The sequence below is a fragment of the Gavia stellata genome, chromosome 6 (assembly GCF_030936135.1).
Source record: "Gavia stellata isolate bGavSte3 chromosome 6, bGavSte3.hap2, whole genome shotgun sequence".
Classification (NCBI taxonomy): domain Eukaryota; kingdom Metazoa; phylum Chordata; class Aves; order Gaviiformes; family Gaviidae; genus Gavia; species Gavia stellata.
In genome coordinates this window covers 20,265,210-20,281,825 of record NC_082599.1, presented here as the reverse complement: position 1 = coordinate 20,281,825, position 16,616 = coordinate 20,265,210, and the positions used below count along the sequence as shown (strand labels likewise).

General features: G+C 35.6%; 1 protein-coding gene across 3 annotated transcripts in view; it reads left to right on the top strand.

Moving 5' to 3' along the window:
- ARMC3 (armadillo repeat containing 3) overlaps window positions 1-16,616 on the top strand; it is a 50,734-nt gene that overhangs the window by 14,875 nt on the left and 19,243 nt on the right. For all 3 annotated transcript variants that reach the window (XM_059818894.1, XM_009818936.2, XM_009818935.2), the window contains exons 8-9: window positions 3,342-3,494; window positions 3,619-3,724. In XM_059818894.1, the coding sequence (XP_059674877.1) occupies window positions 3,342-3,494; window positions 3,619-3,724 (259 nt within the window). The remainder of the gene's footprint in view (window positions 1-3,341; window positions 3,495-3,618; window positions 3,725-16,616) is intronic.

Genomic DNA, 16,616 nt, shown 5'->3' with positions numbered 1-16,616 from the left:
TAGTCCAAGTGCAAAAGAAAGAAATATTTGCAGTTTTTGTTTGTTTGGATTGGTTTTGCCTCTCCAAACTGCAACACTAATATATACTATACTAATACTTGCCTTGATGTAAATCCAATATAATACAACACAGCTCTAAGCTCTTTTATGACTTTTTAATTAAATTTGCAATAGCCATACAGTAGCCCACATTGTTGAGGTTTGATAATTGTGGTTGCAATTTACCAACATTTTCCGCATACTTGAGGGAAAAAAAAAACTGCTTTTCATTGAAATGAAAAACTTACTTATGCTGTGATAGAACATGTATCTATCTGTTTTCTTAATCCTGGCAGCTGAGTATACGGCAGTGTCTGGTATTGGAAATTATTAATTTGAAATTTTGTTTTATGTCCCTGTCAGCCCTTTGGAAAGGGGCTCCTGTAACTTTTTGTTGGTTTTATAAGACAACTATATCCCTTAAGAGCTATTCTCAATATCAGAATAAATTACATGGTACAAGCACTATATTAAATTTTAAACAGCATCTTTAGGATGCTGCTGTGTTTAAGTAAATGAAAATTGATCATATTTCTATACATAATCATTATCCCTTTGCCCCTGAAAATTTGTTTTGTTCTGTAACATAATTTTGAATTTAATGTATTAATTTATCAATGGTTTTATTTTGTATGCTCAGAATTACAGTGGTGAATTTTACTGTGATTCTCTCCTTGCCCAGCAAATAATGCATTCATTCCAGAATGCAAAATGTAATTTAATGCTATAAATTATTGAATATCTGTGAGTGGATTATCTGGACTGTTGATTAAGGATGGCCTGACTTTCCCCTGACAATGCCAGACACACCAGCACAACAAAATGCTATGGAGTGTGTATGGAGAAAGTGATGATCATACTCACTCGAGTTTGGCCTCACTCTGCCAACTTCTGGTTTGAAGCTCTCCCTGTTCTTTACATGTATCTAAATGCAAATCCTTTCAAAAGGGAGCATACTAAACATGCTCTGTATTTTGACTAACATATGCTTTTTCACAATACACGTTTTTATTTATCTGGATTATCTCAACTCAAGATCAGTGAGAGGTCATGATACCATTTAATATCAACATTTTTTCATTTGAAATTGGTATAAATAATTCCATAAGGTGATGACAGTGAGCTGAATAGGTAATCAGTAGAACTCTGATCATGATTTTTGGGGTAAGAAGGGGAAATAGGAAAATATATTGAAAAACAAAGGTTGGCTCATGATGGGGTCAATGCATGAAAAACTGGACAGAAGTGTTAGTACTCCAGACTCTCTTAGTTTGGTGTGCCCAAGTATTTTACTTCGTGTTAAATCAATGTATTCAAATTACTTAGGGGTCAAGAAATTCATCACTATAAATACGGTGTTGGCACTGATATGAGCAGTGTTTAAGTACAAAGGATGCTTTTCAGTTGTATGTTCCATCTTTTCTATAGTAAAGGAAACAACTCATACAAACAGAGAGAGGATCAGCAGAAAATACTCATCCCTTAAATAGAATTGGCACCTGGATCTTAAAATATTAATAATTTTCATCTGTCTGTCTAGCTAGCTAAATATAGGTGCATACTCTTTACCACAAATTCAAATCCAAAATCTGTTTTCCCACATTATTGAAAAATTCTTTATTCTGCTTGAAATATTTTAAATCACTATTTTCAGTCATTCGAATGGATTATTCATATTGTTATTATTATTTCATATAGGCATAAATTATCTTTAAAATTAAATGCATACCCATCATCATAACTGCCTTTAAAAGCAAGAATCATTTTTAAGAAAATCTGTATAGTAATAAGTAACTTGCTATACAAGAACCAAATTACTGAGACTTGAAGAACCTCTAGAGATCATTATTAGGGATTATGGACTACTGTGTCAAGCAACAGGCCAGCGGCATACTTGATAACTTGTCAAAACAGTCTGTAATCCCAATTAAGGCCTTCTCTTGAGAGCTGGCTGATAAGCATCAAGGTTGTCGCCAAGGTTCTGCTGACACTTAAAATTCTCTCTGTTTTATTTGTTGCTTCTTCTGCTTTGTGATTTCAATTGCATATCTCTGATTCTGAAAATACTTAAAATTGAGCTAGAGAGGAGAAAACGGCTAGCTGTCTCATGTATGTTCATTGAGTCATTTCTGCTGTAATTAGATTTTTCAGTCAAACTTTATTTTCATTGGCTTTGTGGACTTCTATTTGTTTACTTTTATTCACTACAGATTCAGTTTTATCTAAAAGAATACTTATGATATTTTTATTTCCTTTTTAAACTTTTTATTCATAAGACAACAGTCCAAATAAGGGAATGATCCCTCAAAGCATTAGTAAACACTGGTAAAATTTCCAAATGTGTTGAAGTCCTACTGACTTCTCAGTTCCTGAATTTCTTTGATACATTTGAAAATTTTACCATGTAGATATAACTTCAAGCTTGTAATTAATCTGCTTTAAATTATGCATATGGTTAAATGTTTATTGACCCTAATAACTGTACAGCTTCTATGCTGTTCCTCTCTGGCTGTGAAAGTTTCATTCAGGGCTCTTTCTAACAAACACCTGCACTTCTCATCCATTTTGGGATGATGAGTTTATTAGTATAATTGTCAGATGTCTGTAGATACTTTGTAGACACTCTGTGTTGTTACTTGTGTAGAGGACGGGAACGTCTGTGTCCTTCCTTAGCTGCTGCAGATCACTGCAGTGTAGGTCAGCAGTGAACCCTGCGTCACCAGGCTAAAATTCAAAATTGAAATTCTCTGTAAAGTGTGCATTAATGAAGAACTGCAAGCGGTGTGGAATTTAAAATTCAATTTTTAACACCCCTTGCCTTTTTTTGGCTATTGTAGTATGTTAACTGGTACTCCACCAAGTTCAATTTTACATTTACTAGTATGTTCTTCAATTTTATGCATTTGGACTTCATTAGCATAAACAGAAGTTAAGCATGATCCTGAGTAAGTATGAACTGTTGAATTAGAAAAGCTGTTTTCATCAAGCCTGTATGCATTCTGTGGTTTTCAGTCATATAGAGAACAAACTTTGCATTCTGTTGGGCTATGTATGTTTAAAGCTGTATTTGATAGTAATCTTTTGGGCTTGATTCAGAGTTCACTGAAGTCTAATGGGTTTTGGATCACATCTTTTGTGCACATTTCTTAATTCCTGGTGCCTCTGTTACCACAATATTTCCATTTCCATGGTATCAAAAGCAAGTGTTGTGTTGGAAACAACTATACGAAATCAAATTCATGTCCTTTCACTGATTTGGAAAATGAATGCAGATTAATGCTATTGTTCTTTTTCATTTAAAGCTGAAAATAGAAAAATCTTAAATGAGGAAGAGGTTGAGAAGTGTCTCATAAACCTTTTGGAAATGGATAATGATGGAGTTAAAGTTGCTGCTTCCCAAGCAATTTCTGCCATGTGTGAGAATTTAGCTAGCAAATGTGCATTTGGACTCCAGGGTAAGTAAGGTGGGAAGGGATGAACTGAGAATCTGTGCTTTTCCTTTTATAAGGAGCGTATTATAATTTTGCAGACTGCCATGGTTTATTTAAAGGTCCATGTGTACAATTATTTCTTTCAAAGGGGTTCCCCAGTTAGTGCGGTTGCTAAGCAGTGACAATGAAGAGGTAAAAGAAGCTGCAGTGACAGCATTAGCTAATGTGACAGCAGCCAGTCCTAGTAATGCAAGGTGAGTCTGCAATAATTAAATTATTATTTAAAACACTAATCTGAACACAAGTGATAATATTTTGATTTTTAAAGAATGCTTCATCTTGTCCTTATCCTGCAAGGCAGGTCTGTTTGAATTTGACTGTAAGGCACTTTTTGGTGCTTATGAGTCATCTGGAATAGGTTGGTTCTCATCAGTGTTACAAGAGTTACGCTATCTCTACTAATGTTTGCTTTATCAAGGAAAGGTATGAAGCAGATGTAGTGAAAGCAGAGATATAAATCATGTTTTGAAGAGAACGTGAGGAAAATACGCCTTGTAATCTAAGACATTCAATGTGGGATATTTTTTGAAAATTCAAAATCAGTAAGGTATCCTTCAAAATTTGATGGTTCATGCAACTTTTTTGACTGATTTAAACCCAGTCTTTGAGGGAGATAGCACTCAGATATTCTGAATATTGGCATTGTCTTTCTCTTTGTTTTTTTATTGTTTCTCAAGTAATAGAGAATGTTCATGGTGCATTCTCTAAAAGAAAAGAAGTGTAACTTCAGTGTCAAAAATAACTAACAAAGGATGGTTAACTGACTGTAAGATCCAAAATAATTGTATCAACTAAATTCTACTGTCAGTTGCAGAGTTCTGTTATCCCAACTCTATTAAAAGTTCTGTTCAGGGAAAAGAAACAGAGCGGTCTGACATATATGAGCAATCACATGTAACTAACAAACCATAAAATAAAATTCCTTAAAAGTTTCCTGGAATATACTTAAGGAAATTGTAATCCATTCACAGGCATTCTTTGAAGTGAAAAAATAAAATAACTCGCCAAATAAATTATTTGTTTCAATTTATTGATTCAGCTCTAATAGTCACCAGTATTCACTTAATGTTACCAGATGGAGCCATAATTTCACACAAGAGAATAATACTCTGTTCTCAGATTCACATAGTAGATTTTTTTGTCTAATATTCTGCTCTCCTCATGTGCATGACTCTTCAGTTGGTGTCAGTGGGAGTCATACACACATAAAAAGAGCACAGTACTGGAGTCTAGGGGTCAAACTTTCAGCTCTGTTACAGCTGTTTTTCGTAGTGCAGCCCTTTGAGGTTTCACATTGTGAAAAGGGAATCTCTGGAGAGTTTTGAGTTGGTATAGCAGCTTATGCCAACTCATTCCGTTTCTTTTGCCAAGGAGATAGTCAGGACATTGTTTAGCTCAACTGCTAGAACAATTCTCTGAGACCTCAGGCAGGGAAATAACTGTCTCTGTTCCTCTGCATTATAATGGAGTCCATATTTGTTTCTTGCTAGGCAGAGTCAGGAAATTGTAAAGGTGGCTAACATACACTTCTCCCTCTTTGCAGTCCAGCTCCAAGTACAATATGGAAGCACCTGATAATCTAATCACAGGTCTTCTGTGAAAATCAGGAAGCAATAATTTACATTAAATATGTATATTGGGTGAATGCCATGTGACTATATAATTACTTCAAAGCTTCATTTCTAAATCAAAACGATTAATAAGTGATAGAAGGGTCCAAGTGTGACTAGGATCTATAAATGAATACATAGAGTTGAACACTCAGCTGATACAAATTGATATAGTTCCAGCTCACTGACTGGGTATCTGGCCCATATTTATTTTACATTTACATCATAGGAAAAAAAATAGTTTGGAGAAAATGCATTCCAGATTGAGTTACCATAATCATATTTCATTCTGGAATATTTTGTGTGTGTGTCTGGTAAACCACTGAAATAAGTGTATATATAATGAAGATGCTAATATACTTTTATAATAATGGGACTTCACTGTGTAATAATGTTGACAATATTCTGGTCCCAAATGAGACTAATGAGACTAGTGCCATTTTATTGGTTATATATTAGATTCTTGTTATAAACCCTTCAAGAATATTAAATCATAAAGCTAGTAGTAGCAGGTAGACCTTACGTGTCAAGAACAAAATGGCTATAGTAAAGGGGAAGACTGTTAACTATAAATGTTTTAACTTTTTACCAGCCAGCTGAAAATTCAATCTTGTTGAACTCCTATACGTGTGTTCTGCCATATTTCATTTCATGAGCATTTTTACATGTATTATATTGATTGAAGGATGTGTACCTTGCCCTTGCATTTTGTACAGTATATATTACAGAATGTACAGAGTACAAGACACTTCCATTTTTGCTGGAGATTTGTTGTTCCTGTTAGGAATATTTGGTCAAGAAGTGTTGTCTGCTTTTCATATAATATGGAACAAAATACAAGTTAAAACAAATTGTGTAATTAAGGCTCCCACAATAGCTAGCTCATAAGGGTAAAGTCTTCCATTGATTAATAACACAAGAACAGCATAGGCAACGGGCAATACTAGCCCCCACTAATGTATATTAACCTTGACCTTTAGGTGCTTCCCCACAGCAATGAAAGGCTAGTTCTACACCCCTACCCAATCAATCCTTTGTTTTTCAACTGAGACAGCTAATAAAGGTGTCAAATATGGTGGAGGTTTTGTAATTAGAACACCTGTTCACGATGAACGGGACAGAGACCAGCTTGTCATTTTACACAAGTCCCCAAGCAACCACAATTTGGCAAAAATAAATAAACTAATGAATGACTCTGGCCCCCATAGTATTTCAACCAAAGATCTAGAGCAGAAGAGAACATGAGTCCCATACAAACGGTTTGAGTTTTCAAGTTTACTGGAAAACATGGATTTTTCAATACAATCTCTATCAGAACACGTAAAAATTACTATAAATAACTTGTAAAATATTTCAGCATTTAAGTTTCTGCTGCAGAGCTGATGTTGTATCATGCTTCAGTAGCACATAGAAAAGAGTACAGTGGTTAAACGCCTCATTAGTTTACAGATTGACACCCCCAGATGATGCTTTTATCAGAATTTTATCATAAAGTAATGACAGAATTTTAATGCTATTGTATATTGATGATAAATTATTTGTAAACGTGTTAATAATTAGGCTAAATAAAAATAAAATAGCAAAGTATACTGCAGTTTAAAATCCCATGTACTTACTCTAACATACGATAAAGAAATTATTTTGTTACGTTACTATGTGTACAGCTTCGAGGCCATCCTTGATATATGTGTCAGAATTTGTTTCTGTGGTCTGCTTCTGGGAAGAAGAAATTATGTTCAGCTGGGTATTTGCACCCATGTCACATTTTTTAATCCAGAGCACTAACTTGCTTTATTGAAAGCTGTATACAGTTATTTGGACAGCAGAATGCCATTTTAAAGAATCTATGAAATCTGTCTATTTTTGATGTGTCCAAGCATCGGGAAATGTAGGCATAGTCCCTTCAATAATGTACAATATGCACAAATTGAAAAATTACACACAAAGAAACAGCAGTGCCATCTATTGGTCAAAAAATAAATTATTCTGTGCTATACAACTAACTACAGAACAAATGTTTTACTTCAGCCTCTGCCTATTTTTCCCCATTTAAAGTATAATCAATTATTTTCGCTTTTCATGTATTTAGGATAAGCTAATTGTGCTAAATATAAATATGATATTAGTTAGAAGTAACACATAGAAATAAGATCTCGAGTGTACCAGTTAGCCAAACATTAATTTGACCAGCTCTTTTCTTCAGTATTGTTGTAGCACAAATGCCATTTCTAATAGCTGTCTTCATAAATCTGGCAGTGTCTGAATTCTGGGTACCTAATGGAGTTACCACTAAAGAAAAACATATGCTCTGAAATTTAGAGCTTTGTACTGGACATGAAAACTAATTAACAGCCTCAATAATATTTGTCTTAAATTGTATATTTTAAGTGCAAAATTTATAGCATTCAGTTAGAGTTTGGTCTGGGGGATGAAGGAAAGGGATGGTTTTGTTCAGCTGTACTAAGGGCTGCAGGAAATTGTGGTACATGACAGAATTATGATCTGGCAGAATATTTCTCCTGGGGTTTATAATTAGTGTCATGTTACATATTTCTAAGTATTATATCTGGATTCAAGATAGTAAAGTATTCTCCCAAAAATTGCAAAGTCAGCAAGCTTGATGTTATTTAATTTTCTAATTCTTTAATTCTTCGCAGGAATCAGTGGACCTATTTACATTAGCAAAATTATGTCCATATAGGCAGTTACAGACATTATCACAGCATCTGAATGTATGCTTTCTCAAATGTATCAAGATTTCCAAGATTTGGGGGTGGGTTGGGGATAGGAAGATAGGCTGGGACTTCACTGGTTACCGGGCAGTGCCCAGTGAGGAGAAAGTGAGTTGTTCCCTTGACTTCAGTGAGTGTTGCATCTATTCCAGACTGGAATTCATATACTGATCTAATGACCCAAAATACATCCTCAATCTATTCTGTGTGGATAATGCTGACCTGTAGTGAGAGTCTCTCACCTTCTTAAATGGAGATTTTCAGTATCCACAACAGATTTTTATTGTTTTTCAGATAGGTATGGCTGTCAAGGAACAAATTTAAAGAATGTCCAGTTTTCTTACATTGTAAATTTTGCTGTTATTATTATGAAGTAATGATTATTACCATTAGGTAGTAATCTTCCCTATTAGAAAATCTTCCCTATTCCCTTAATCATAGCTTTTATCTTTCAAGACTGTAGATGGAACCTAATTCACATAAATGGATCAATATTGAAGCGTTGGTATTACGTAAGATAATACATTTGCATGAATATGTGTGTTAATTTAGGAGAACAGGAACAAAAATTTCTAGTACATGAGAGCAACATTTAAGAACAGAAATAGGTAATAATCCATAGTATAGGTTTTGTCTTTTTTTATGGTTTATAGTTCTTCTTTATAACATAAATTTGTGTTTCTGAAGGAGGGAATCAACAATAGAATGCCACTAGCTGTATTGTGTAAAGGTAATATGTTTTAATACTGACCCCTAGTGACAGAATTATATTTTTGAGCTACTGTGCTGCAACGTAAAGGGATTTTGTTGCGTTTTATGGTTTGTGTTGTTATTTTTTACATTAGCACACATTCTGCTGAGCCCTATGCAAATACAAACAGTTAACTCGTGCCATGAACAGATTCCTGTTTTGACTTTCTCTTACTGTATATCCATAGTGTGATGGGTGCTTTCTAAAGAAAAAAGACAGCATGGTCATTACCCAAGACCTCACAAGCTTTTCCTTACAAGTTACATATTGACTTCCATTGAAAACTGCAAAATGTTTTATGGTAAATTTCTCCCTTGGCAGAAGAGCTTGAATCAAGGCCTAATGCTCGGGTGTCATTCAGAAATAGGTTTCCACTATGACTTTAGCATCACCTCAGATGACTGATATGCAACCCATGGACAGTACCCTAAATCATGCCCTGCTGGCACGTGCAAAATATTTTGCTCAGCCAGCTGTTCGTTTTCTCTCTTAGATTTGTGAAGGTGTGGCTATATGGAAAAGTCCCTCTATGGACTCAGACACTGTAACTGCATTTTGTTCCCAGTACAGCTGCTCTTTCACAAAAATATTTGTTATGCATTTTCCTGTTTGTTTGTTTTTAAACTCTGTTGCCTATCGGGGGTTATATTGAAGACAGAGACCAATACAGAGCATTCGTCTCTATCTAACGCAAATCTCATGTCACAGCATCCTAAAGTGTATGAGAAGCTAAGTATATCCAAAATAGTTTCAGACAGAAAACAGAACACTTCTAAATTGGGATAATGGTAACTATATAGAAGTTCTACCCCTTATAGATATAGCAAAATCTTTTGTACTCTCCTACCTTCAAAGTCTTGCAGTATGATCACTGTTTATCTTAGCTGTGGAAGGCTGGAATTTCACTCAGAGCATGTATGTTGTCACCTATAACTTCCCATGGTAGATTTCTGTGGGATCAGGTGAAACTTTCTTCTGCCTGGATGGAGACTCCTAACCCTGGGAGAGAAAACTGTGTTTTATGTAGTGGCACAAGCACAATGACTTCTCCTGAGTGTGTATCAGTGTGTATTCAGTGATATGCACTGAGATTAATTATACTTTTTATGAATTATTATGAAATTATTTTACATTTGAGTAAATTTCAGACAAATGTATTAGTGCTTTTACATCCACATTTTCTTTGTAGTATATTTCTAAATTAAATGCAAATTATTTAAGTATATGTTTTTAACTTACTTCAGTGTAGTGTGAAGTTATTTATTTTAAATGTATATAAGGGAATTGCAGGTTTATGACTGGTCATGCAAACTTAATTCTGTCCTGCTGTGAATTTAACCTGTGCATTGACTATGGCTTGTTGTCTAATTGGACTGTGATACACACAAAGGGGTAAAAATAAGCTTTCACAAGTAACTTTAAACCTTTTGACTTGCAACCTCAGTAATTTTATCTTAACATAGTAGTATATGTGTACTTTCTTAGAGATTTAATTTTAAGAGATAAAACTAAAAACATAAGTTTCTCCACTGAATCATCATAAGAGCTTGAGCAAGGCAAAACAGATTGCTGCCATTTGAGATAAGTTCACAGTTGTCCAGAAAAGATTTATCCAGAAGTGAAAGATGGGGTCAAATTTCACAGTCCAAGAACTATGTGTAGAGAGACTGACTTGGCACAGCTTTTTTTGTCCTTCCTCAGCTGGTACTTCCAAAGATGAAGAAGAGCCACTGTCTCTTCAGTCCCTGTGTTCAGTTGAGTTGTTGTGAGGACCCTGCTTTGGCTTTTTCTTTCCTTCCCTTACACCTCCATGAAGGCTGCTCTGGCAACTCCTGAATGTTCCCTGTTATTTTACTTTTGTAATAATGTGGATTCCAGACTCTCAACATTTGTGCTGATTGATTTTTGCATGCACTGCTTCTTGGATCAGAAAAAAGAGAGAGTGGGATAGTGTCTTTTTCATTAGCTTATCCTTGGCTGAAGCTACATGGGATCTTTAAGGGGCAAAAAGGGTTTCTATTGCTGAATTTCAAGCCTTTCTCATAATAGTGGAAGTGTCAGAAATTTTTAATAAAGGTTGCAAATAATATTATAACTGAAAGGCTCAGATATCATGAATTGATAGTTGATTACCAATGCCCCTGTAATATTTTAAATTAGGTATACTACAGTTTTAGAACTGAGATCTGTGTAACTTTGTCAGATGAGTTCAATGACAGGCATTAGCAGATCTCTGTGTATTGCTAAATGAGAGTCAGGTATTACAGTCTTTGCTAACCCAGACAGTTTAAGGTTTTATTGCTTCCAGACCATGAGGTTTATTGAGTTTCGGGTTTGTTGATGTTTAACAAGGTATTTGTCATTAAAAAATAGGAATAGAGGGTTCAGTTCCTGAAATGAAAAATTAATATGGTTTGTTGATATCATCAATATTTTTATTGTAGCACAAAGGGGGCCCAAAATGTAGATCAGAGTATCTTGTGCTAGATTCCCTTACTCAGAATAAACATACTGACATTAATTTCCCTTGTATAGCGAAAAAAACTGAAGTAGTATTACTCTTTAAATAAAATACAAGTGACTATATACAACAGTCAATTGCTTTTGAAAATAATCAAATTGTAAAGTGCAATTTTTGGTAAATGCAGAAGACGTGTTTATTCTGATGGCATAAAAAGACAAATGAAGAATACTAATACATTTAAGGGATGAAGAGGAAGATATTTCTTGAGGTTTTTCAAACTTCTGGTTATGATATTCTTTCTCAGTCAGAAATTATGTAATAAAGCTGGATCAAAAATGCCTTGTGTGAAAAAGAAGTCATGCGATTTAACACAGATAGAGTTGATTTTAAAAAATGTGTGTGTAATTAGATGCATAATTCTTATGCATAATTTACATGCAATTATGTATGAAAATGAGATATGCACAGGCATAAATGGCTAGCTAAGCACCTCACAGACAATCACAGTAATTTTGCACAGAAATTAAACATGCAGTTGCAAATGCATTTGGAAAATGAAGACCATAAGGAGTCCAATGGCCTTTGTGAGGAGAAAAAATTTGATTTTTTTCTGAGCAGAAATTGTGTTATATCCTCAGTCAGAAGGAGGGAAGTAAACAGCATAGAAGTGAATAAAAATATAATTTAATATAAACCATTTTCTGTTCAGTTGTGATGGAAGAAGCAAAACCAAACATACATTACCATTTTTATGAAGCGTCAGTCTCACTAGTGTAAATCAAGCACAATCCAGAGTAAACAGTAGTGTAAAGCTGCACCACTGCCCTTCCCCTCTGTCTCTGCTCCATGGGAGGTTGCTTAGGTTAGGGGTTTGGGGGCAGTCTCAGTGGTTTCTGACAGCTCTTCGAACGCTGATAGTTGCTTTCTCCATTAGGCTAGGCCTTCTCTTCAGGAGGAAAAGCTAGCTGGACCATTCCCTATGCACTAAGTAAATAATCTGTTATCTTTTTTGCCATGGCTAGGAGGCTTGGTCAGGGACCAGACCTATTATGCTTGATGTGATGCTAACAAAGAGGTGGTTCTTGCCCTAGAGAGCTTACAGTCCTAAAAATAAAATTAAAAAACCCACAGAGTTTTGGTCCAGTTTTTACTGATGATTGTTTTCACAACACTATACCAATGTCTGAGCTTTCCTACTGCACTCCAGACAACTAAAGCAACAAAATATTCAGTTCAGTGAAATTCACATGCAGCTCCAAAGTAACTGTTTAAAAAGTGAAACTTTTGGTAATGATTTTATTGTCAACTTTTAATTTATTTCTGCAGTAAAAACAGTAAAGAAAACATTTGTTTTTCTCAAACTCTCAGCATTTATTCTTTGAGTCTTGAGTGACATTTTAAATAATTTTCAATAAAATCTTTTAGTAAGTTGTTGCAATGTATATTTAAAATTATTAAATTAAGTATTTATTATCTGACCTTTTAATATTTGCCTTTCCAGTGACACATGAGAAAAATATTTTAGCTGTTCGTGAATACACTAATTTGAATGCAATTGTAATCAGAATTTTACTGTTTCATTACAGGGCATGGTTAAGGTCGTTAGGGTACCTGAATTGTGTATACCCTGGTTAAGGTAAATGCCTAGCCCTGTTAGGTTAGGCATTCTAATGATCATAACCATGTGCTTATAAATCATAGCATTTGAATTATTTTAACTTTAATTTGAGCTCTGTAATTTTTACACCTTTGTCTGGTTTTCCTTGTTTGTTTGTAATTCAGATAGTCAGCTTCCATTTTTCAAAAAAAATTGCAAATGCAACATCCTCTTTTTTCCCCCCTTGTTATTGTTTTCTTTCCGTTTCCCTAATCTTTTCTTTCCATGATTAGGGAAGTTGATGTATTTTGAATCTTTACACAACATGGAGGAAAAAAGCTGTGAATTTATATAATTTACTCCTTTTCCACATCAAAAAGTGTATACTTTTTTTCAACTAAACCAAGGCTCCCTTCTTCCTTGAGGATGTAGTCCTGTAGCGAGAGCACTGATAAAGTGCACCATCTCAGTAGGATGTGCCTGAAGTAGAAGGTGTTCTGGAGGCAGGGAGAGAGGCTAGTGCTGATCTACATTAGGCAAAGACAGTGCTGGTAAAAGCTTCTTCCTCTGACTTTTGTTTCCTTGTAATAATAAAACTATATAGTGCATATCTCTGCCCACGATGGAAGGGAATGAGGACCTCCATACTTAGATCTTCATGTTGTAGTATTTCAGCACCTTAAAAACTTAAGCATATTCATTCTTTCAGCTCCCTTCTGAGGTCAGGCACTGCTGTCTCTTTAGCAGCTGGCACTCCATGGCCCAGGTGACAGCACTATTTCTGTGTTCTCCAGAGGGCTATGGGGTTAGGAGTGAGTTGAACTATGGATTCCCCATTCTTCCTTCTTCCCTCATAACCTCTTCTGTACGCATCTCTGTTACCAGGATTCAGCATTGCCATTGGGTGTTCACGCCCTCTTAAAACCTTATTCTCAAAGGTATTGGTTACCTTCAACTCTCATTACCTGCTGTTGTCACTTCTGACATGAATTCTTTTTGCCTTGTGATCCATTGTGCTACTTGATTAAACTGTACTCATGAAAGTGTGATTCAAAATGAATCTGTGCAGAAGTAGAATGCAGGATTGAAATAAATATGTATGATCTTCTAAATCAGTGGTTCTCAACCTTTTTGAAGTTGAGTGGCACTTGAGAAAATTGGCTGTGCTCTGTACCTCACTGAGGTCAGCTCTGAACACATGAGGGGCTGACACCTTGCTCTTTTGTTAAGTACTTGTGTACTTGCTGTCTTTATGGAAATTATAGTAAATCTTCTTATAATGTGATTGGCTACGTCATTCAGTTCCATGTATCATCCTGGAATCAGTCTGTTAGGGACTATATGTTTATTAGGATTCCTATGGGAGAATACATATGTTACTGGGTGTAGTATAGGAATAGTAAGTCCTATACTTACTGCAGAAGTATTGGATACACTACACCTGTGAGATTCAGTGATGCATTTCATGAGTAGTGCATCTGTCCCATAAATCCTGGAATCTCTGTGTAACCATTGTACAGGAAAAAGTGTTTGATTTTTGTTGGGGTTTTTTTTCCTGGATAAGGTATGTGTGTATATACTGTGTAATGCTGTAAATCTGATAGCTTATGGACATGGCTTACCGTGCATGGCTGTGTGCATGTATGGTGAGTCTCTCCCACATTTTACCAGCAGGTATGTCATGTCATTGTTACACATGCTATGAATGTGATGTTTTCCGGTAAACCTGTGATACATGTGTTGTATAGCTGATCCTTACATGTGCAATCAACGTGTCCAGGATTTCTTCAAATACAGCAGCCTGGATAGAGCTACAGCACTCCTGAAGCTGGAAATCTAGATAAAATTTTCATGGGGAAGAGAAGACAGTATTAACCAGAGAACCTAGAAATACAGTGGCCTTACCTAAGTAAAAAAAAAAAAATAACCCACCAACAACAAAAAAAACCCCAAACCACCAAACAAAAAAACCCAACCAAAACAAAAAAAAAAAAAAAAAACCACCAAAAACAAACAAACAAAACATTTCCAGCTCTTCTTTATCTGGTCAAGAAGGGAAGGTGATGGAGGATACCCAGATAAGGGGAAATCCAGCTAACTGAAGACAGTCTGAGGAGTGCAGTGCATGACATCTGAAAATGTGGGATTCACTTCTGAACAGAGACTGAAGTGCTTGCATTAAAGTTACTGGTGCTCCAGGAGGACTAATTAGCCAACATAATTGGCCCTATACCTTTGTGCTGCACCCAAGCTAATAACCCTACTCACCTTCAATCCCTGGATTGCTGCCTTTTCCCTGGTTTTCCAAACTGGGAACTACTGCCTGCCTGCCAGCCTTCCTTACACCTATGCTCTAGCACTACCTGTGAACTGCCATCACCTTGTAGCTGAGGCAGAGATCAGACTAACAAACCCTGTTAGCCTCTGCTGATTCATTCCAGGTATGCTCAGGAGTATCTGCATCCCCCTCTCTGAAAATCTGGTTTGGAGATACTTGCGCTGAGATGAGTTCACAGTAAGATCTGCGTCATGTTCGCCATGTAGTGGGATATATGGCACAGATTGGCATGTATTCTGCTTTCTATCCTGTTTGCGTAAGAGTGTGACTGTCAGCATTCCTGAGGTTTTTTTGTTTTTATCAATGCCTTGACAGTCTTTGATAGCATAACTGTTTCTTGTATATGTAATACTTCTAAGTTTGTGTTTATTTTGTAACTGTGAAAGTTACCAAAAGGTTAGTTAGATTTTGGTAAGACGCTGTTACAGTAAACGTAAGATTTTTGCATCCAGATTTCTCTTATTAATGTGTTGACAGAAATGTAGCAAAACTTACAAAAAAATGTACACTATTCTGTTGTTGAAATGCTTAGATATGCTTGTATAGAGGTGGGAGAGTTTGTTATGTTTTTGATATAGACAAAATATACTAAAAGAGGGTATAAAAAGCAGTTGCAAGGAAAATTCAAATTGCCATCTGCGCATTTCCATTGCTAACAATATTGCCAACTTTTGTTTAACAAACAGATGAGCCCAATGTAAAATTACTAAGAGCAGATAGTAAATTGGACATATGCCTCAAATCATTTGATCAAATTTTATATACAAACTCAGAAGGAAGACAGTTGAATTTTTATAGTGTGCTGGTTTATAATGACATTGTATAACATACCACTGAAACGAACGTAAGATAATCTAGACAAAGAAATAAGTTCCTTTTGTTTAGCTGAAAGCAAAGTTTTGGCAAGAAGGTCAACAAAAATCTTAAGTTATGGAATATCTTGTGGCATTTGAAGAATGTAAACTACATTTGTGTCAGTAGTGTCTTTCACCTATGGCAAAGAAACCATAGAATACATAATGAGTTGGTAACCCAGAAACGTATGCCTTTTCGGATTTGTTAGAGCATGGTAGTTTCCCCTCAGCCAGGCCAGGTTCTCTCTTCAAGGTCTGCATCAGTGGTAGTCAAGAGTTTACTGTCATTATAAACCATGTCACCAGCTGCTTTCAAATGTATTTTTTACCCCAGATATTAAATATGAAGTTGACTTTTTTTTCTTTTAAAAAGTGAGTGAGTGGTGAAGCAGAATAGCAGTGTTAAGATGAAGTGCTCATAGGTCAGTTCCTTCTGCTGTGACTGAGATGTAGGCCCATGTGACTATTAGTTTTGCAGCACATCAAATTTAAGTCATTTGCAAATTTGTCTTCTAATAGTGGGGCTGCCTGCACCTTCTGCTGTCTCTGGCCTGAAGCTGCTATTTCCTTAGTAGTGCTTCTTCAACTGTTTTTTTTTCTTGGCTGTTCTCTAACCTAAGTCTATGAAACGATCCTTAAAAAAAATCCCAACAATCTTCCCCAATTTTATTTGCAAACAGGTTGTTTTGCATGTCTAGCTTAGAACTTGGCCACACCAGCATTTGTCCCAGCACTGCTGA